General features: G+C 44.2%; 1 protein-coding gene across 3 annotated transcripts; it reads right to left on the reverse strand.

Moving 5' to 3' along the window:
• Window positions 1-311: 311 nt before the first annotated feature.
• Cdc6 (cell division cycle 6) lies at window positions 312-19,573 on the reverse strand. 3 transcript variants are annotated; one of them, XM_070026848.1, is made up of 12 exons: window positions 19,503-19,573; window positions 18,791-18,987; window positions 16,817-17,098; window positions 16,490-16,689; window positions 15,530-15,705; window positions 14,854-14,960; window positions 13,366-13,505; window positions 12,067-12,167; window positions 10,062-10,126; window positions 3,690-3,892; window positions 2,173-2,313; window positions 312-1,381 (listed from the first exon to the last, which is right to left on the reverse strand). In XM_070026848.1, exons 2-12 carry the CDS (start codon window positions 18,972-18,974, stop codon window positions 1,292-1,294), a joined length of 1,689 nt encoding a protein of 562 aa, XP_069882949.1. In that variant the 5' UTR covers window positions 18,975-18,987; window positions 19,503-19,573; the 3' UTR covers window positions 312-1,291. The 3 variants fall into 3 exon arrangements, with proteins under 3 accessions (XP_069882949.1, XP_069882950.1, XP_069882948.1); XM_070026849.1 differs by having other exon boundaries at window positions 15,530-15,702; window positions 19,485-19,571; XM_070026847.1 differs by having other exon boundaries at window positions 19,485-19,571.
• Between the last annotated feature and the right edge of the window lie 861 nt (window positions 19,574-20,434).

A 20,434-nucleotide genomic window follows, 5' to 3' on the forward strand; every position in this document is an offset into this window, starting at 1 on the left:
AGAAAGGCCAGGAGGCAGCAGAAGAGCTAAAGGAGAAGCAGAGACTCCATCACTGGCTCTCAAACCATTCATATTAATACATGACTTGTAGCTTAAGCATTTGCTTAATAAAAATACAGGACTTTCCCAAAGTCAAACTTAAGTACCTTTCTGCTCCTTCCCTCAAAATTACCACGCCCCAAGCCCACACCTTCAAAGCAGTGTTATAATGGTGCCCTCTGCTGTTTCTGTCACAAATTGCCACTTCATGCCACTGGAAAACCAAACCCAGGAGTCTTGAGTAGCCATATGGCTTAATTTATCTAGTAAGAGTGGAAAAATATGTGTTCAGATGCAAATCCAACCCTGAACAGAGGCATCTTGAAAGAACAGCTGTAGCTGAAGGCAGCTCAGACTGTGGGAGGAACGGTTTGGGAAAGAATTTTCACACAGTCTTCCGAAAGCCTGATCTCTCTTAAAATATGATTGCTTAAAAAAAAAAAAAAAAAGACACCAAAGAACACAACTTGAAAAATAAATACATTCACAATCTGCAGAGTTACATTCTCCTTATCACCTTCAATGTTTCAGGGAGTCCCAGGGAAACTCAATGAATCTTTCAAAGGTCACAGTGTCGGGGCATCTGCAACATAAACCCAGTAAAACTCCAAAGTGAAATACATTCTTGGGTCAAAGTGTCCTTTGTCTTTTGAATATCCTTGTGGATAGTCTTGCTTATTTTTCCGATCATTCTCTTTCATTCTTCTTAACCTAACAAAGTTCTTCACAAAACATACTGCTTGAGAAAACTTCAAGATAAATTATATACACATATACAACATAAATCTGCGTACTTACAAAATGTTGGTTAAGGGACAGTAATTTTTTTTTTTTTTCCTGGTCATGGGGCTTGAACTCAGGGTCTGGTCACTGTCCCTGAGTTTTCACTCAAGGCTAGCGCTTAACCACTTTGAGCCACAGCACCACTTCTGGCTTTTTTCTGTTTATGTGGTACTGAGGGAACCTAGGGCTTCATGCATGGTAGGCAAGCACTCTGCCACTAAGCCACATTCCCAGCCTGTAAATATAACGTAAAAATAACTCAAGTCATTTCTATAGGTTAAAAAAAAATCCCAAAGATATTATTCAGTATAATCTTCATGAGCTTATAGATTAAAATTCATTTGTTTCAAGTTAAAAAAAAGTCGTATTTGTTTTCAGGAAGCTTGAACATATAAAGTACTAAACTGAAGACTCCATAGCTTACAAAATTGCCAGCTGAATGGTTTCGGGTGGGATGTAAGGAAAAAATTTAAGATAATCCAGTAGCTAAAATATTTCCAATTAAAGCTTTGTCTTTCAGAGCATGCTCTATTTCATTTTCTTCAATCTTCAAAGACACCTGGAAAGAGAAAAGGATTTTTCATGGCAGAGCTTACACTAAATATCTACCATATTAAACTTTTCGCATGAAGAGGCAGCAGATTAAACACTGCTTTTTTCAATGGCCTTAAAAAGAAAATCTATTCATATCACATGCCCAATCTCCCCACACCGTAAGTTGTATCTAACAGAAAAATTGTTTTGAGGGAAATTTTCATCTTTTTTTGGGTGTGTGTGTGTTTGTTGGTCCTAGGGCTTGAACTCAGGGCTTGGATGCTGTCCCTGAGCGTCTTTTTCTCAAGCTAGAACTCTTCTACTTGAGCCACAGTACCACTTCTAGTTTTCAAGTGGTTACCTGGAGATAACAGTTCTCATGGACTTTCCTGCCCAGGCTGGTTTTGAACTGCAATCCGCAGATCTCAGCCTTCAGAATAGCTAAGATTATAGGTGTGAGTCACTGGTGCCAGCTAAATTTTCATCTTTATCAAAAGACAAGCTTTCTAAAACAGGACAACTAAAGATAGGCATGTCACAAAGAAGCAGTTAATGTCAGACATTGGTGACTCACACCTGTACTTCTAGCTCCTCAAGAAGCTGAGATCTGAGGATCACAGTTCGAAATCAGCCCAGGCAGGAAAGTCAGTGAGACTCCTATGAAAAAAGCAAAAAGTAGAGCTGTAGGCTCAAGTGGTAGAGCTCTAGCCTTAAGTGAAAAAGCTAAGGGACAGAGACCCGAGTTTGAGACCTAGTACTGGTACATGTGTACACATGTGTGCACGTACACAAGTGCACACACAGAAATAGTTGTACCTTTGTGAAGCGAGTTTCTTTGTTTTTCTTTAATCCTACAATGCCTCTGGACTCCAAGAGTCCTGAAAGTGACAAACACTCTGACTGGTCCACAGCTCCCAACTGCTGTTTCCGACAGACAGTACTGTAGGCTTCATATAGCTAGAAGGAAGAGGAAGCAATTATTGCTTAAAAGTTAGATCATTTAACTGAATCCTACTTGTAACAGTTATTACAGAAGCTTAGATTGGGAAGATTGTGATTAGAGGCCACACGAAGTCAGAAAAGTTCGAAAAAAGCAGAACTAGAAGCCTGATTCAATTAGTAGATAGCCCAATAAGAGACTTGAGTTCAAACCCCAGAACCACACACATAAAATGTTAGTCTTAATGCAAGGGGAGAAAAAAGCTATCAACACATCTAATCTCTCCCTCTTTTCAATAAAATTCTTGAAGCCAGGTGTTGGTGGCTCACGCCTGTAATACTAGCTACTCAGGAGGCTGAGATTTGAGGACTGTAGTTCAAAGACAGCCCAGGCAGGAAAGTCCCTGAGATTCTTATCTCCAGTCAACCACCAGAAAACCAGAAGTGGTATGTGGCTCAAGTGGTAGAGCACTCATCTTGAGCTGAAGAGATCAGGGACAGTGCCCAAAGTCCCAGAGTTCAAGACCCACGACTGACCGAAAAATAAATCAATAGATAAGTAAATAAATAAATTAAATAAAATTCTTGAACAGAAATTCCACATTTCCCCAAACTTACACTATAATGCAAGAAGGCTAAGATAGGTGGGTCACAGGATTTGGGCACTGTCCCCCAAGCTTCTTTACTCAAGACTAGTGCCTGCCAGGTGCTGGTGGCTCATGCCTGTAATCATAGCTACTCAAGAGGCTCACAGGCCATGAGTTCAAGTCCCATAACTGACAAAACAAAAACAAAACAACAAAAGCTAGTGCTCAACCACTTGAATCACTCCACCTCTGGCCTTTTTTGCTGGTTACCTAAACACAAAAATCTCCTGGACTTTCCTGCCCAGGCTGGCTTTAAACTGTGATCCTTAGATCTCAACCTCCTGAATAGCTAGGATTATAGGTATTAGCCACCAGAGCCTGACTATAATCTTTTCTTTTGTTTTTTTTTGGTTGGTCCTGGGGCTTGAACTCTGGGCCTGGGCACTGTCCCTCAGCTCTTCAGCTCAAGGTAAGCACTCTACCACTTGAGTCACAGTGCCCCTTCTGGTTTTCTGGTGGTTTATTGGAGATAGAGAGTCTCATGGACATTCCTGCCCAGGATGGCTTTGAACCGTGATCCTCAGATCTCGGCCTCCTTAGTAGCTAGGATTACAGGCATGAGCCACTGGCACCCGGCTAAAATCTATTTTTATAGAGTGCCTGCCTAGCAAGCATGAGGCCTCAGTGCAGCCCGTCCCCTCCCAAAATCCATTTTTAATTTCTATCAGCCAGAGCATGATAGGTCTTTCAAAAACATATCTGCATTCCAAGCAGATTCTCATCTCTACCTCAGCTCCATCTGCTTACCTTCCCCAAAGTGACCTCTTTGATTTTCAGCTGCCTGGTCAAGAGCAGCAAAGAGCAAACCAAAATCTTCTGCTGAAGAGGCAGGGACTCTTGAGTTCCTGCTCGGCTCAAAGTCATCCTGTTCCCATCCACTTCGGAAATGACTTGGGCTATGTGAGCAAGACCAACCCGCTTAGGGACTGGAGACTCAGAAGGTGTTTTACCTATAGGGTAAATGCAAAACACTTTATTAGATTTAAATAATATTGCTCAGAAGTGAGGAGAGATAGATGGCATTCAGTTTTAGCTAAAAGAAATTTAAATGCAGTTAACTTGATGGCAAAGCAAGGATTCCAATTCTAACTACAAGTCAAAAGATGAGACAATGATACCTTCAGAAAGATGCCAAAATAATGCAGACTCAGCTACTGTAGGAAGTATAAATAGGAAGATAATTGTCCACACTAAAAGGGAACACACTTAAAAAATAACCAGAATAGAGCCAGGCACAGGTGGTTCATGCCTGTAATCCTAGCTACTGAGATCTGAGGATCGAGGTTCATAGCTAGCCCGGGCAGGAAGGACTGTGAGACTCTTATCTCCAATAAACCACCAGAAAACCCGAAGTAGCATTGTGGCTCAAGTGGTCTGTACCACTTACCTTGAGCTCTTTAGCTCAAGAATAGGGCCCAGGCCCAGAGTTCAAGCCCCACAACTTCACACACACACACACACCACACACACACACACACACACACACACACCACACACACACACACACACACACACACACACACACACCACACACACACACACACACCACACACACACACACACCACACACACCACACACACACACACACACACACACACACTAGGCCCAGAGTTCAAGCCCCACAACTTCACACACACACACACCACACACACACACACCACACCACACACACACACACACACACACACACACACACACACACACACACACACACACACACACACACACACACACACACACACAGAACAGAGCTGGGTGCTGGTGGCTCACACTTGTAATCCTAGCTACTTAGGCGGCTGAGATTTGAGGATCACGGTTCAATGCCAGCCCAGGCAGGAAAGTCTGTGAAACTCTTACCTCCAATAGACCACCAGAAAACCGGAAGTGGCACTGTGACTCAAGTGGTAGAGCACTCCCCTTGAGCTGAAGAGCTGAGGGACAGTGCCCAGGCCCATAGTTCAAGCCCCATGACTGACCAAAAGAAAAGAAAAAGCAGAAGAAAAAAAGAACGGAAAGGGCTGGAACTGTGGCTCAAGAAGTAGAACATAGTGGATGGGAAAGTGGCTCAGCAGTAGAGTGCTTGCCTTGCATGCACGAGGACCTGGCTTCTATTCCTCAGCATCACATAAGCAGAAAAAGCCGGAAGTGGCACTGTGGTTCATGGTAGAGTGCTAGTCTTAAGCTGAAGAGTTGAGGGACATTGCCCAAGCCCAGAGTTCAGGCCCATGACTTAAAAAAAAAAGGGGGGGGGGGCTTGGGAAGGTGGCTCAGTGGTAGAGCGCTTGCCTTGCCTGCATGAGGCCCTGGGTTTGATTCCTCAGCACCACATAAGCAAAAAGAAAAAAGCCGGAAGTGGCGCTGTGGCTCAAGTGGTAGAGTGCTAGCCTTGAGCTGAAGAGCTGAGGGACAGCGCCCTGGCCCAGAGTTCAGGCCCCACGACCAGACCCTCCTCCCCCCCAAAAAAAAGTAGAACATATAACTAGCAAACAAAAAGTCCAAGTTCAAACACCAGTACCACATACATATTTATATATGTAAATAAACAAATTACAAAGTTGGATGATTTGCAAGTATGCTTATCTTTGGGGCAGAATAATGATTTCTTTTTTTTTTTTGGGTCCGGTCATGGGGTCTGAACTCTGGGCCTGGGCGCTGTCCCTCAGCTCTTCAGCTCAAGGCTAGCGTTCTACCACTTGAGCCACAGTGCCACTTCCGGCTTTTTTCTTTTTGCTTATGTGGTGCTGAGGAATCAAACCCAGGGCCTCTGGCATGCAAGGCATGCGCTGTACCACTGAGCCACCTTCCCAGCCCCGATTTCTTTTTTTTTTTTTTGGTCAGTTTTGGGAGCTTGAACCCTGGGCCTGAGCACTGTCCTTAAGCTCTTCAGCTCAAGGCATGCACTCTACCATTTGAGCCACAGCCCACTTACGGTTTTCTGGTGGTTAACTGGAGATGATTCTTATGGGCTTTCCTGCCTGGGCTGTCAATCCTTAGATCTCAGCCTCCTGAGCAGCTAGGCTTACAGCCATGAGCCACCAGCACCCGGCTTTTTTTTTTTTTGGTCAGTCCTAGGGCTTGAATTCAGGGCCTGGGCACTGTCACTGAGCTTCTTTTGTTCAAGGCTAGCACTCTACCACTTTTAGCCACAGACCAGTTCTGGCTTTTTGTTTATGTGGTACTGAGGAATTGAACCCAGGGCTTCATGCATACTAGGCAAGCACTCTACCACTAAGCCACATCTTCAGCCCAATAGTGAGATTTTTTTTTTTCCCCTTCTGGCACCAGTATCAAGGGCTTGAACTCAGGCTGTGGGCACTGTCCCTAAGCTTCTTTGTGCTTAAGGCTAGTGCTCTACCACTTAACCCATAGGACCACTTCCAGATTATTCTTAGTAGTTTATAGAATTAAGAGTCTCACAGACTTTTCTGCCTGGTCTGGCTTTGAACTGTGATCCTCAGATCTCGGCTTCCTGAGTAGCTGGGATTATAGGCATGAGCCACCAGCACATGACTCATTCAGCTTTTGTTTATACCTAGCAGCACCCTACTACTCCAGTGTGATATTTGGAGGCAAGAAGGTAAAGGTGACAGGGAGAGGGGGAAGTGGAAGGTGACAGGACAAGGAGCAAAAGGGAGAGGAATTGATTGGAATACATCGTGTACATGTATAGAAATGTCACAGTGAAATCCTCCCTTGTACTGCTAATGTATGCTAATTAAAAAAAAACCTGAAGCAAAGATAACTGCCTGGTAACTGAGAAAGTGGTGGTGGCAGGGGAGGGGGAGGGAGAGAGAAAGCAAAGTGTCAATGGCTCTTATCTATAAGCCTTGCTACTTGAGAGATGACTGAGAGAGAATCACAGTTGAGCCTGGGTACAAAAGTTCCCCTTCTCAACCAAGAGTGCCTATCACCCTAAGTATAGCAGGAAGCCTAAGATAGGTAGATCACTGTTCAGGCACATGACTAGATAGGAAGTAAGCCCCTATCTCCAAAGTAAAAAATAATCAAAAAGAGACAAATGTGGCTTAGTTGTAGAGTTCCTACCCAAGAAGCATAAGGCCCTGAGTTCAAACTCTACTACCTTCACTCCCTCAAAAAGGGGAAAGAGAGTTAGAAAAATAACCTAGTATTCCAAAGGAGGGGATAAATGTGGCCATTCAAGTCAGTCCCACAAGTCCTCCAGATGGCCTCCCCAAATGACCTTTCAGGTTTGGTTTACTTGCCCAGGCTGATCTGCAGGAGAGCAACACTTGAGAGAAAATGTCACTGGATATCCTAGCAGATAGCATCCTCACAAAGGCAGGAGCTTGGGAAGCTGCCAACCAGCTACAGAGACTATGGCCTTATTGTTTGCAGAAGCATGACTATAGAGACAGAGGAGGAACCCGCTCTGTAACAACCTTTGCCTGAAGTTACTTCCTGAGACCATCTGCAGTTGCCCTACAACAATTTGCTTCTATTTTGTTACCACAAAGGGGAAGCTGCAGAGGACTAATGGAGATACCAGAGCTTACAGATCAAGTACTGGAATCTTCACATGGAAAGGAATTTACAGGCCTGTTGGTACTCTATCCAAATGCCAACTCCCTAACTCCAACCTGTGGCCATCTGCTGAGCTTTCTTTACATACCTTCAATGCTGGTGAATCCACTACATGTTTCAAAGAACCCCAGTTACTTCTATATACTAGACAATTCCCTCATATTTAGCTGAAGTCAAGTGTCCCCATAGTTTTGTAGAGCCATTAAAAGGCAATCCTGTTGGGTGCTAGTGGCTCATGCCTGTAATCCTAGCTACTCAGGAGGGTGCAATCTGAGGGTCATAGTTCAAAGCCAATCCCAGGCAGGAAAGTCTGAGAGACTCCAAATAACTACCAGAAAACAGGAAGTGGCACTGTAGCTCAATGTGGTAGAGCACTATCTTTGAGCAAAAAGAGCTCAGGGACAACTCTCAGGCCCCTGAGTTTAAGCCCCATGACCAAAAAGAAAGAAAGAAAGAAAGAAAAAAAAAAAGAGGCAATCCTACAGTCAAAGAGATAGGAATTAAAATCAGCCTAGCCCAATAATTTATGTTAGGACCTTAGAACCTCTCTCAGTGATGTATGCCAGCAATGCTCAGAGGGGCTACTGACAAGTTTTTTTTGTGTGCACTGGGACTTGAATTCAGGGCCTCATACTTTCGCTTAGCTTTTCTCTTCAAGGCAGGCACTCGACCACTTGAGCCACACCTCTACTTCTGGCATTTTAATTGGAGTCTCTCTTTCTCTCTCTCTCTGCCAGTCCTGGGGCTTGAACTCAGGACCTGAGCACTGTCTCTGAACTTCTGTTGCTCTAGGCTAGCACTCTATCACTTTCAGCCACAGTGCCAATTCCAGCCTCTTCATGCATGCTAGGCAAGCACTCTACCACTAAGCCACATTCCCAGCCTGGAGATAAGAGTTTCTTGGATTTGTCTGCTCAGGTTGGCTTCAAATCATGATCCTCAGATCTTAGTTCCTGAACAGCTAAGATTACAGATGAGAGCCACCAATGTCTGACTACTGACAAGTTTAAATGCTACTGGTAGGAGAGATGGTGAGGCTATAATCTAAAAAAGTTGAAGAAAAGGAAGCAGGGCACTGGTAGCTCATGCCAGTAATCCTACCTACTCAAAAGGCTGAGATCTAAGTATCGTGGTTCAAAGCAAGCCCAGGCAAGAAAGTCCATGAAATTCCCATCTCTAACCAACAAATAAAGTTCAAGGACAGCACCAAGGCCCTGAGTTCAAGCCCTGGGAGAGAGAGACACACACATACACACACGCATGCGCGCGTGCAAAAAAAAAAAAAAAAGTTGAAGAGGAAACTAGTAGGTATGTATTTCCTATCTTCAGCCTTAGGACCATTTTTGGCTACTTCTGGAATATTTCATTTTCTTACCTAGGTGCCAATGGCTTACACCTGGAATCCTAGCTACTTAAGAGGCTGAGATATGGCTGGGAAGGCGGCTCAGTGGTAAAGCGCTTGCCTTGCATGCCAGAGGCCCTGGGTTCGATTCCTCAGCACCACACAAGCAAAAAGAAAAAAGCCGGAAGTGGCGCTGTGGCTCAAGTGGTAGAACGCTAGCCTTGAGCTGAAGAGCTGAGGGACAGTGCCCAGGCCCAGAGTTCAGGCCCCACGACCGGACCCAAAAAAAAAAAAAAAAAAGAGGCTGAGAACTGAGGATCATGATTTGAATCTAGTCTGGGCTGGAAAGTCTGTGACACTCTTATCTCCAAAAAGAAACTACTCAGAAAAAGCAGGAAGTGGTGCTGTTGTGGCTCAAGTGGTAGAGTGAAAAAACAAAAAACAAAAAAACTCAGGAATAGCACCCAGGCCCAGAAAAAAGAAAAGTTACTTTCTTTTAATAAGCTAATAAAAAAGAGAAAGCACTTTAAGCAGAACCACAATGCTAGAAACAATCAAGTCAGACCATACTGTTTTCAAAGATAAACACTGCATATGAATGAATGAAATATGTAGTTCATGGCTATTTTACACATGTCACAGCTGTAAGAACAAGGCCAAGGGAAAGGAAAAACAAAATCTATCACTTGTGATAACCTTTGGTTTGCTGTAGCAATCTGCTCTCTGTACCTCCGAACTTTCCTAAGCTTGTTTAATGGACTGAGATATTCCAAGATAAAGTCACAATTCTTTCAATGAACTCTCCCCTTATTTATCAGGCTTTGCTTTCCCTTTTATGGAGACCTAAAAGGACTCAATGTAAATACTTAGGAAGAAGCGGACCCAACTTTCCTGTCTTGTTTTCATTCCTAGAGCTTGGAAAGAAGAACTTTATCCCTGCCATTTAAGTAACACCTGGGAGAAGTCATTTCCATGGACTATTTGTAGAGGCAGGTTAAGACAAAATTGCCTAGACACACACAACACACACACACACACACACACACACACACGCGCGCGCGCGCGCACACGCACACACACAGGCCCAGGTGCATGCACGTTCTCTCTCTCTGAGACATACCCATACAGACAGACAGACACACAGATGAATATAATTATATTCATTTCATCTTTTTATTTGGAAAAGCAAACTTCCAATTATAAAGGAAAACAGGAAGGTGATAAAACTACTTACATTCAGACAGGGGTTTGAGGATAGTCTGGCTTTTGACATCCGACTCTACAATTTCAATAGCTCTCCTAATAAAAAAGAACAAAAAATTCTAAAATTAATTTGATCTAAGCCAGACTGAACATTACACGTAGCCACCAAACTCAAAAAGTTTGGCCTATCAACTAAAAACATGTTTAAAGTTAAAAAAAGAAAAGCTAAAAATCCCTAAACAAACTGGATTATGTCTCAGTGTAAGGAGACTTAATTGTCTTGATATAATTTATGGACTTGGAATTTGAGATATTTCAATACCACATGGTTTCCTCTTATACATGCCAAGTAGATTGTCATCCATGGAGTCAATAACATTCTGGATGAGAAAAGTATTACAGGTAGGAGAGGAGAATATGATATATGAGTGAGTCACTAGGAGAATGAACACACCATCTATACACAGCAGACCAACAAAGGCCTCCTCACTCAGGGCCATATACAGGTTCACTCATGCCAGCCTATGTAAGTACTGCTCATGGCTACAGTCTTTTTTTTTTTTTGTCAGTGGTAAGGCCTGGGCACTATCCCTGAGCTGTTTTGCTCAAGGATAACACTCTACTACACTGAGCCACAGCTCTACTTCTGGTTTTCTGGTGGTTAACTGGAGATAACTCAGGACTTCTGGGCTGCTTTGAACCTTGATCTTCAGATCTCAGCCTCCTGAATAGCCAGGAATACAGGTGTGAACCTGTGTCCAGCTATGGCTAGTCTTCCTTTCTTCCTTCCTTTCTCTCTCTCTCTCTCTGTCTTTCTCACTTGCTTTCTTTCTTTGTTTCTTTTTGTTGGTTGTGGGGCTTGAACTCTGGATCTGGGTACTGTCCTTAAGCTCTTCGGCTCAAGATAAGTGCTCTACCTCTTGAGCCACAGTGTCACTTCCAGTTTTCTGGTGCTTAACTGGTGATAAGAGTCTCATGGTATTTCCTGCCTGGGCTGTCTTTGAACCACGATCCTCAGATCTCAGCCTCCTGAGTAGCTAGAACTACAGGCTATGAGCCACTGGCACCCTACTTACAGTCTTTCTTTTTTTTTTTGGGGGGGGGGGTCCGGTTGTGGGGCCTGAACTCTGGGCCTGGGAGCTGTCCCTCAGCTCTTCAGCTCAAGGCTAGCGCTCTACCACTTGAGCCACAGCGCCACTTCCAGCTTTTTTCTTTTTTTTTATATGGTGCTGAGGAATCGAACCCGGGCCTTAGGCATGCAAGGCAAGCGCTCTACCACTGAGCCACCTTCCCAGCCCCCTTACAGTCTTTCTTTACTCAAGGAGTTTGCATACTAGAGGAAACTTTCAAATTGAGGACCATGCAAACTAGCACTAGGAAGAGCTTACTCTCCTACTGCTCTCTCCAAAGTGCTTTGCTCACAGGAAGCCAACAGCAAGACCTAGATCTTCTGCCTGGCAAGAGGGAGAGGTTGGACCAGCAGGCCAACACAGCAAGTATCATTTTAATGGACCCAGCGTCCCTACTGGGAGGGAAGAAATTTCATCAGTTAGCACAGAGGCTTTCCCCAGCAGGAGGGGTTGAAGGATGGAAAGAAGAAAGAGGTCTAGAGTAAGACTTGGGGGACCACCAACTGGAAGCAAGAAGGGGTGCCCACAAAAGGAAAGGAAGGGGAAAAAAGTCTGAAGGCAAAGATGGTTCAGGTCCATAAATAAACCTGCTTGAGACCAGCTAATGGAAAAGTAAACTGGAGTCTTTTTTAATACAAATGTAATTAACCAATCTATAATCACCACAGGGAGTGCCAGCAACATCTCATTTGTTTCTCCCTCTGTAGGTAATGGACTGATAATGTTTCAGACATTAACACGGTGGAAATCCAGAGCTCCCCACTGAGACACAAGTCCTCCTTTCTCGGTGTAAAAAGTAACAGAATGGAGCCTCTTAACTCACATTTACTTGAGATACATGAGGCAATTAAAAGCATTATTATTTTTTTTTTAAACATCTAAGCCACTACCAGTGCTATAACTCACCTGCAAACATCCAGCGCTTTGCGAACATCTCCTGAAACAGCAGAGACTTTTCGAGCACAGAACTGAATTGCAGCACTGTCCAGAACCTGGTCTCTAGATACCTTCAGATAAGACACAGAAGACACTTTTTAAAAGAAAAAAGTTTGGAGTCAGTATTGGGACTTAAACTCAGGGTCTGGACATTATCCCTTAGTCTTTTATGTTCAAGGCTAGTGCTCTACCACTTGAGCCACAGCTTCACTTCTGACATTTTGATGCTTAGAGATAAGAGTCCTAAGGACTTTCCTACCTGGGCTGGCTTTGAACCATGATCCTCAGATTTCAGCCTCTAAAGTAGCTAGGATTATAGGCATGAGCCACTGGTACCAGCAGAAGACAATTTTAACTATAAGATTCTTAATTTAAATTGACTTTTCAAAAGAGGAACTTCCTTTCTTCACAGGCCTTTTTTTTTTTTTTTTTTTAATTAAGGCCATTGAGTAAGCATTTGAGTGATTCCTCTACTTCTTACTTCAAAATTTCAACACTGAGGGATTCAGTAAGTGGAACCATGTGAGGAAATTCAAATAATAATGTTTCCCTCACTATGGTCCACAGGACTCCTTGCATCATTAAGAAAAGCAATCAAGCCAGGCGCTGGTGGCTCATGTCTGTAATCCTAGCTACTTAGAAGGCTGAGATTTGATGACTGCAGTCCATAGTGAGCAGGAAAGTTCTTCAGATTCTTTTTTTTTTTTTGTCAGTCATGGGGCTTGAACTCAGGACCTGGGCGCTGTCCCTGAGCTTTTTTTGCTCAAGGCTAGTGCTCTACCACTTGAGCCATAGCACCACTTGTGGTTTACTGGAGATTAAAGTCTCACAGATGGAAGTGGCGCTGTGGCTCAAGTGGTAAGGTGCTCGCCTTGAGCTGAAGAGCTGAGGGATAGTGCCCAAGCACAGAGTTCAAGTCCCATGACCGGCAAAAAAAAAAAAAAAAAAGTCTCACAGACTTCCCTGCCCTGGATTGGCTTTGAACCTCCATCCTCAGATCTCAGCCTCCTGAGTAGCTAAGATTACAGGCGTGAACCACCAGCACCCAGCTTCTTGAGACTCTTATCTCCATTTTACCACCAAAAAACCACAAGTGGAGCTATTGTTCAAATGGTAATAGACCACCAGCTTTGAGCACAAAAGCTCAGGGACAGCATTCAGGCCTGAGTTCAAACCCCCTGAGTGGTACCAGAAAAAGAACAGAAAACAATCAAAACAAGATATTTTCAAATAATTATTTGTTCTAAAGGAACAGAATTTGGTACTCACTTGATTAAGTCGATCTTGCAAGATAGCAGCTATCTGATTCCTTGTATAAGGTGGGAAGTTCAACAGCTGTGGCTTACATTTTTCTCTAGCTTCAAGCCTTGGCAGAATTCTGTCAGTGAGATCCAGAGTATTAGCAATACCTGAGAAGATAAATACGAACCAGTCAAATCATCATGCCAGGAAAATTAAACCCTCTGAAAGGTAAGCAATAATATTTCCAGTTATAATCTAGCTTTCTAACTGTTACTTTCCACTTGCCTTCCATCGTATACCAATAGGTAAGATGTGTCTAGCCATTAAGCTGAGCATGGTAGTACACACCTGTAGTAAGAACACTAGAGGCTGGGCTGGGAATGTAGCTTAGTGGTAGAGTACTTATCTAGTATGCATGGAGCTCTGGGTTCAATTCTTTGATACCATAAAAACAGAAAAAGCCAGAAGTAGCCGTGTGGCTCAAGTGGTAGAGTACAAGTCTTGAACAAAAGAAACTCAGGCCCAGGCCCTGGGTTCAAGCTCCATGACTGGCAAAAAAAAAAAAAAAAAAGAACATTTAGGAAGCTGAGGCAGGACGATTGTAAATTCAAGGCCAGCCTCAGTTGCATATAAGAGACTTTGCATAAAAACTAGATAAAGGGGCTGGGGGTTTAGCCCAGCGGAAGGGCGCCTGCCCAGCGCGCGCAGAGCCATGGGTTTGGTCCTCAGCCCTGGAAAAAAAACAAAAAAACAAAACTAGATAAAGCCAGGCGCTGGTGGCTCCCACCTATAGTTCTAGCTACTCAGGAGGCTGAGATCTGAGGATCGAGGTTCAAAGCCAGCCCGGGCAGGAAAGATTGTGAGACTCCTATCTCCAATAAATCACCAGAAAACCAGAAATGGCACTTCGGCTTAAGTGGTAAAGGACTGGCCTTAGGCTGAAGAGCTGAAAGACAGTGCCCAGGCCTAGAGTTCAAGCCCCACAACTGACAAAAACAAACAAAAAAGTAAAACAAAAAAACTAAATAAAATTACATATAAATACATGCATAAAAGCATATATATGCATAGCTATACACACATACATATATATGTGTATATACATGTATACCTACGAATACAGAGATACAAAACTGTAGGCTGGGTGCTCCTGCCAAGCTACTCAGAAGTTTGAGATTTGAGAACTGAAATTGGAAACAGCCTGGGAAGCAAAATGCAACAGATTCATCTCTAACCACCAAAAAGCTGGAAGTTGAGCTGTGGCTCAAGGGATAGAGTGCCAGGCTTGAGTGCAAAAGTGTAGGGACAGAGCCCAGGCCCTGAGTTCAAATGGTACCAACATGCATGCAGCATGTGTATGCATGCATAAACACATGCATGCACGCACGCACGCACGCACGCACGCACACACACACACACACACACACACACACACACACTCACATACATACACGCACAGGGTGGGATAAGGGGAAACACTACAGAGCCACTATATATTTACAAATGAGCACTAACCAATTAGCACCAATCGAGAATGGCTTAGCCAGGGCCATTCAAACAGTGTGTATAAAACATCCTGCCCTTTGCTGTCCAGCTGATCCATTTCGTCCAACACCAACACACTACAGATTAAAAAAAAAAAAAAAAAAAACCAGTTAACATCCATGGGCACCTTTCTAACCCTACAGTGTTTGATCCAGGCTGACTCAGGTCACATTCCTACAGCTGAGATGTGAAGATCAGAATCTGTCCTATTTCTAGCCACTGTTAGAATGGCACTCGCTTCTCCTCTCCCATCAGAAACAAGTAATATCCTATTGTTTTCAAGCAGTTGGCTTCAAAACCACTTAAAATTTAAAACTTTTAAAGTTTTAACTTTCTCTCATAGAGAAACTGAGTGTTCTTGGGCTGGGAAGGTGACTCAGTGGTAGAGTGCTTGCCTTGCATGCATGAGGCCCTGGGTTCGATTCCTCAGCACCACATATGCAGAAAAAGCCACAAGTGGCACTGTGGCTCAAGTGGTAGAGTGCTAGCCTTGAGCTGAAGAGCTTAGGGACAGTACCCAGGCCCAGACTTCAGGCCCCACAACCGGCAAAAAAAAAAAAAAAAAAAAGAAACAGAGAGTGTTCTTTTTGTGAACAACAGACCTTGCGGATTTTTGCCAAGCAACATGAAGCAAAGAAATACTTACATCATGGGGCCTTTCTCAGAAGTCATATGTTTTTCCAATTTCTTCACTATGTCCTTCCCAGCTGGCCTGGATACTTCTTCCTGATAAATCTCCTGAGCAATAGCTGGGAATACAGCCTGGGCATTCCTCAAGGACATGCAATTCAGCATGATAGTTTTAAATCCCTTTTCTTCCTTCTAGAAAAAAATTTTTTTTTTAAAAAAGTGCTAACATAGGAGTTATTGTGGCTTCAGAAGATCTGATGAAACTTGAAATGTCTTTTAGACCTAACAGAATATAAGAGGAAGCTCTATTTTCACTTTGAAAGATTTAGACAATGAAATATTGACAAAATATTTTGACAAAAACTTCAATATCCTAAACATCTACTCATTCTTAGTCTTTAATAACCAGTGTTACTGGGCACTGGTGGCTCATACCTATAATCCTAGCTAGTCAGGAGTCTGAGATCTGAGGATCACCATTCAAAGCCAGCTAGGAAGGTCTGTGTGACTCTTACCTCCAATTAACCAATGAGCAGAAAGTGAAGCTGTTGCTCAAGAGTGCTAGCCTTGAGCAAAATTTAAGGGACAGTGCCCAGATCCTGAGTTCAAGCCCCAGTACCTTCCCCATAAAAAAAAAAAAAAATACCACCACCACCAACAACAAAAAGTGTCCTTCTAAGCCGGGCGCTGGTGGCTCACGCCTGTAATCCTAGCTACCCCGGAGGCTGAGATCTGAGGATCGTGGTTCAAAGCCAGCCCGGGCAGGAGAGACCGTGAGACTCCTATCTCCAATAAACCACCAGAAAACCGGAAGTGGCGCTGTAGCTCAAGTGGTAGAGCGCTCGCCTTGGGCTGAAGAGCTGAGCTGAGGGACAGCGCCCAGGCCCAGAGTTCAAGCCCCATGACCGACAAAAAAAAAAAAAAAAAAAAAAGTGTCCTTCTACAAAGAGCATTGTCATTCAGATTCTCAATGCACCTTGAAGTCTTGAAGAATTCGGCTTAAGCAGGCAGTTTTTCCAGTTCCAGGAGCACCAGAAAGGTAAAGACTTCCAGCTTTTTTTCCACAGATGTGTTCCCTCAGGAAATGCCTGATGACATCCATCTCCTTCTCTCTGGCAGGCAGCCGATCCGGGACAGCTGTATTTAGGACAAGCTTTGCTTGCTGATAGCAAGTGCCTGTGCCAGACATAAAAGGACAATTAGATACAACAGAAGGTGACTGGAAAAACCCAGTGGGCTTCATTCCGAGTCATCAGCTTTGCATCACGATGGCTGAGCCCACAGCTGCCATGCAAGAACGCACCTTCTTGCTTGAACAGTCTCACACATACAGATTCTTTCTCGAGTGGACATTTCTGTTCAGAATTTGTTGTGATTGTTTGATCTTTTTGAGCTGAGGAAAGTATCTTGTTTTGGTGAACTCTGGCTTTTTCTGTTTTGCCAGGAGACTTAACTGTCAGCTGATCATCAAATATCAATCTGCGTCCCTTAGGGATAAGTGAGTGCGGAGGACCATTCTCTTTCTTGCCTTGCTTTGGTGGAGAACAGGAAGGTAGATGAGGAGTGTTGCATAGATTGTCATCACCTGAAACATTTAAAATGACAATAAAATGACTTGCAGAGATCTCTGCCTTATTAAGAGGTCTATTTCTCTTTTTTACAAGTGCAGGGACTTGAAATCAGGGCCTTGGTGATATCCCTTAGTTTTTTGCTTAAGGGCAATGCAGTACCACTTAAGCCACAGCTCCACTTCCAGTTTTTTGCTGGTTAACTGGAGATAAGAAGAATCTCACAGACTTTCCTGTCTGGGCTGGCTTTGTACTGCAATGTTCAAATGTCAGCTTTCTGAGCAGCTAGGATTACAGGCCTAAGCCACGGCAACCCACCAGAAGTCCATTTCTTTTTTTTTTTTTTTGTTGGTCGTGGGGCTTGAACTCTGGGCCTGGGCACTGTCCCTCAGCTCTTCAGCTCAAGGCGAGCGCTCTACCACTTGAGCTACAGCGCCACTTCCGGTTTTCTGGTGGTTTATTGGAGATAGGAGTCTCACGGTCTCTCCTGCCCGGGCTGGCTTTGAACTGCGATCCTCAGATCTCAGCCTCCTGAGTAGCTAGGATTACGGGCGTGAGCCACCAGCACCCGGCCAGAAGTCCATTTCTATATATGAACCTCAGAAAGAAAGGCCTTGTCACTTAGAAGTCAGAAGGCCACCAGATGGCACCACTGAATCTTATTTGGTAGAAACTGAATGGGGTCTAATGGGATGAAATCTTAAAATTAGATACAGGATTTCTCAGACATGATACCACCAGCCAAAGAAATAATTTCTGAACATTGCCAGATGTTTGGCTGCAGCATGGATTTCAGATGTTATGCCAGTAACACCCCATGGCTGTGAGAACCAAATGTCTCCAGGTATGATCAAATTACCCCCCCATTAAAACAAATGCTCTTAGGCAGGATGTATAGTTAAATGGTAGAGCTCTTGCTCTGCCTGATCAAGATCTAAGGCCAAGCCGGGCGCTGGTGGCTCACGCCTGTAATCCTAGCTACTCAGGAGGCTGAGATCTGAGGATCGCGGTTCAAAGCCAGCCCAGGCAGGAGAGACCGTGAGACTCCTATCTCCAATAAACCACCAGAAAACCGGAAGTGGTGCTGTAGCTCAAGTGGTAGAGTGCTCGCCTTGAGCTGAAGAGCTGAGGGACAGCGCCCAGGCCCAGAGTTCAAGCCCCACGACCGACAAAAAAAAAAAAAAAAGATCTAAGGCCAGACCAGCTACAGGGAAAATGTTAGTGAAAATTCCCTAGCATCTCAAACAAGAAGTGGAGAATGGTGGTGCATACCCGTAATCCCAGCTACTGAGAGGGACACATAGGAGGCTACCTGAACAAAAACTTGAGACCCTATCTGAAAAATAAAAGGGCAAGCAATGTGGCCTGGTAGAGCACCTGTCTAGCAAGCACTATACCTCCCTTCAGCACTATACTTCTTAAAAGAATTGAAAATATAGTCTCTTAATTTCACAACCATGGAGGCAAATTTCATACGACTATATAACTGCAAAGTAATTTTTAAATGACAGAACTAAGATATAAATAGAAAATCAGCCTTATTAAGTAGGACAGTAATCACAGTAAGTAGCTTAATTCTTAAATTCAGTAAACACTTAGCAACCATTCTGAAAACAAACTGAATTATACAGTTTTAACTTCAAAAGCACCTTTCCATTAAGATAGGTCAAGAAGCACTAGTCAAAAAGTTGTATTAATGTAATGCTTACCCAGACGTTTTCTGGGGCTAAGAGGCAGAATTTTTGTGTTAATACAAGGAGAACAGGGAATAGCCCGTTCATTTGTCGGTTGTAGTTTCGTATTGCTAGAGTTTTTTGTTTTGTTCAATGTCCGAGATTGCTTTTTCTTTGGAAAACTGATAGTAGCTTGTGCCTGGGATCGGGTTTGAGGCATGATGTTAATACAGCTAGATGAAAAAAAAAAAAAAAGTACAATAAACTTGATATGTAAAGGCCATGGGAAAAATAACACGAAATTTGTTTATCAGGTCATCCTAAGTTGTTCTTAACCACTTGAGAGATGCAATAACTGATTTCTATAGTACTTCCATGATTTGGGACCCCTTTCCCAGCAGCTTAGCCCACGACCGCCAAGAGGAGTCTCCCAAGCCCTGACACCGAAGCTCGGGCTTCCCTCCTTCCCGGCACCACTCAGGCTCCACTGCACACAGCCCTCCACCCTGGAACACCTCCTTCCCACAGCTTCCAGTTCCTCCTTACCAATACTAGACCCACTTCCAGGGCGCACGGCCTTCGTCCCCGACCTCAGCCCTCCAACCACCCTCGCTCCACCACCTTCCTTTCGCCTCGGGCCTCGCCAGAACTTGCAGTCCCGCGTCAGCCTCTTCCCAACCCGCTGGCTCCCAGACTCCAAGCCTCCCCCAAGCAACCCGCTCCTTTTTACCCTTCAGAGCTGTGTCACCTCAATGCAGGCTTCTTCTCGAGTCACACACGAGTTATGGGAACCCCAGCCACAAGCCGCACAAGAGCTACTCCAAACCAGCAGCAAGACAAGCAGCTCGCGCCAAATCTGCTCTGCCCGGCGTTCCCGTCTCGCGCCAAAGCCAAGCCACATTTCTGATTGGCTGTCGCCACGGCGCCACGAGGCTTAGCCACCTCCCTTTCCCTCGAGTCCAAAGCAGCGGGAACGCCCACAGCCAATAAGACAGCCTCCAGGTCTCAGAGCCACCATGAGGCCACGCCCTCTAGCGGGGTGAGGGGTGGGGAAAACCAGACTACCTACATCCGGGGCCTCCTCGGAGAGGCGCGCGGTTACGGCAGATGAGACCTTGTCATACCGCAATGCCTGACGGGAGATGTAGTAGTTTTTCCACCCCTCCACGCAACCTACTTCCGCATTCTTTCACCTCCGAGACTGGAGGAGGCTTCTCACTGCCATGCGCACTTAACTTTCATTGTCCTGATGGGTTAGTACTTTAGGTGAGGTTCTATGTAGTAGGCATGATGCCAGGCACCCTTTTCTTTTCTCAAATGCAAATGAATGCGTAGGTCTAGAGGTTGCAGCAGCCAGGAAAGGCTTAGGCCCCTTATCTCCTGATACCTGAACTGTTGTTTGGTGAAGTGAAATGCATAAAAAATTCCACCTCATGTGCAAAAATAATGTCAGCCTTTTATTTTGTTCAAGGTAAAAATATTATATTTTATGCACCTTACCATTAATCCACACATTGTAGGGAGTGAATTATGGTTCTTTAATTTAAAAACACTGTATAGACAAACACCAGGGTTTCAAAGCCAGGAAAGATAGTTATAGGAGAGGCAAGCTGAGCATTTAATGAAAAATACAAACTAGAGCAGTAATTTGTAGGCTAGCCTCCAAGGCTAATAATCCTT

This window comes from Dipodomys merriami, unplaced genomic scaffold, assembly GCF_024711535.1.
Source record: "Dipodomys merriami isolate MVZ:Mamm:240054 unplaced genomic scaffold, mDipMer1.0.p SCAF_19, whole genome shotgun sequence".
Classification (NCBI taxonomy): domain Eukaryota; kingdom Metazoa; phylum Chordata; class Mammalia; order Rodentia; family Heteromyidae; genus Dipodomys; species Dipodomys merriami.

What these genes read in the sequence shown, in the direction of transcription:
- Cdc6 (XM_070026848.1), bottom strand. Translation starts at nt 18,974, where the DNA reads ATGCCTCAAACCCGATCCCAGGCACAAGCTACTATCAGTTTTCCAAAG. An exon ending in GAGACTGTTCAAGCAAGAAG is followed by an intron (nt 16,690 to 16,816) that starts GTGCGTTCTTGC and finishes TGTCTGGCACAG; the next exon opens with GCACTTGCTATCAGCAAGCA. An exon ending in CCTCAAACCCCTGTCTGAAT is followed by an intron (nt 3,893 to 10,061) that starts GTAAGTAGTTTT and finishes TTTACCCTATAG; the next exon opens with GTAAAACACCTTCTGAGTCT.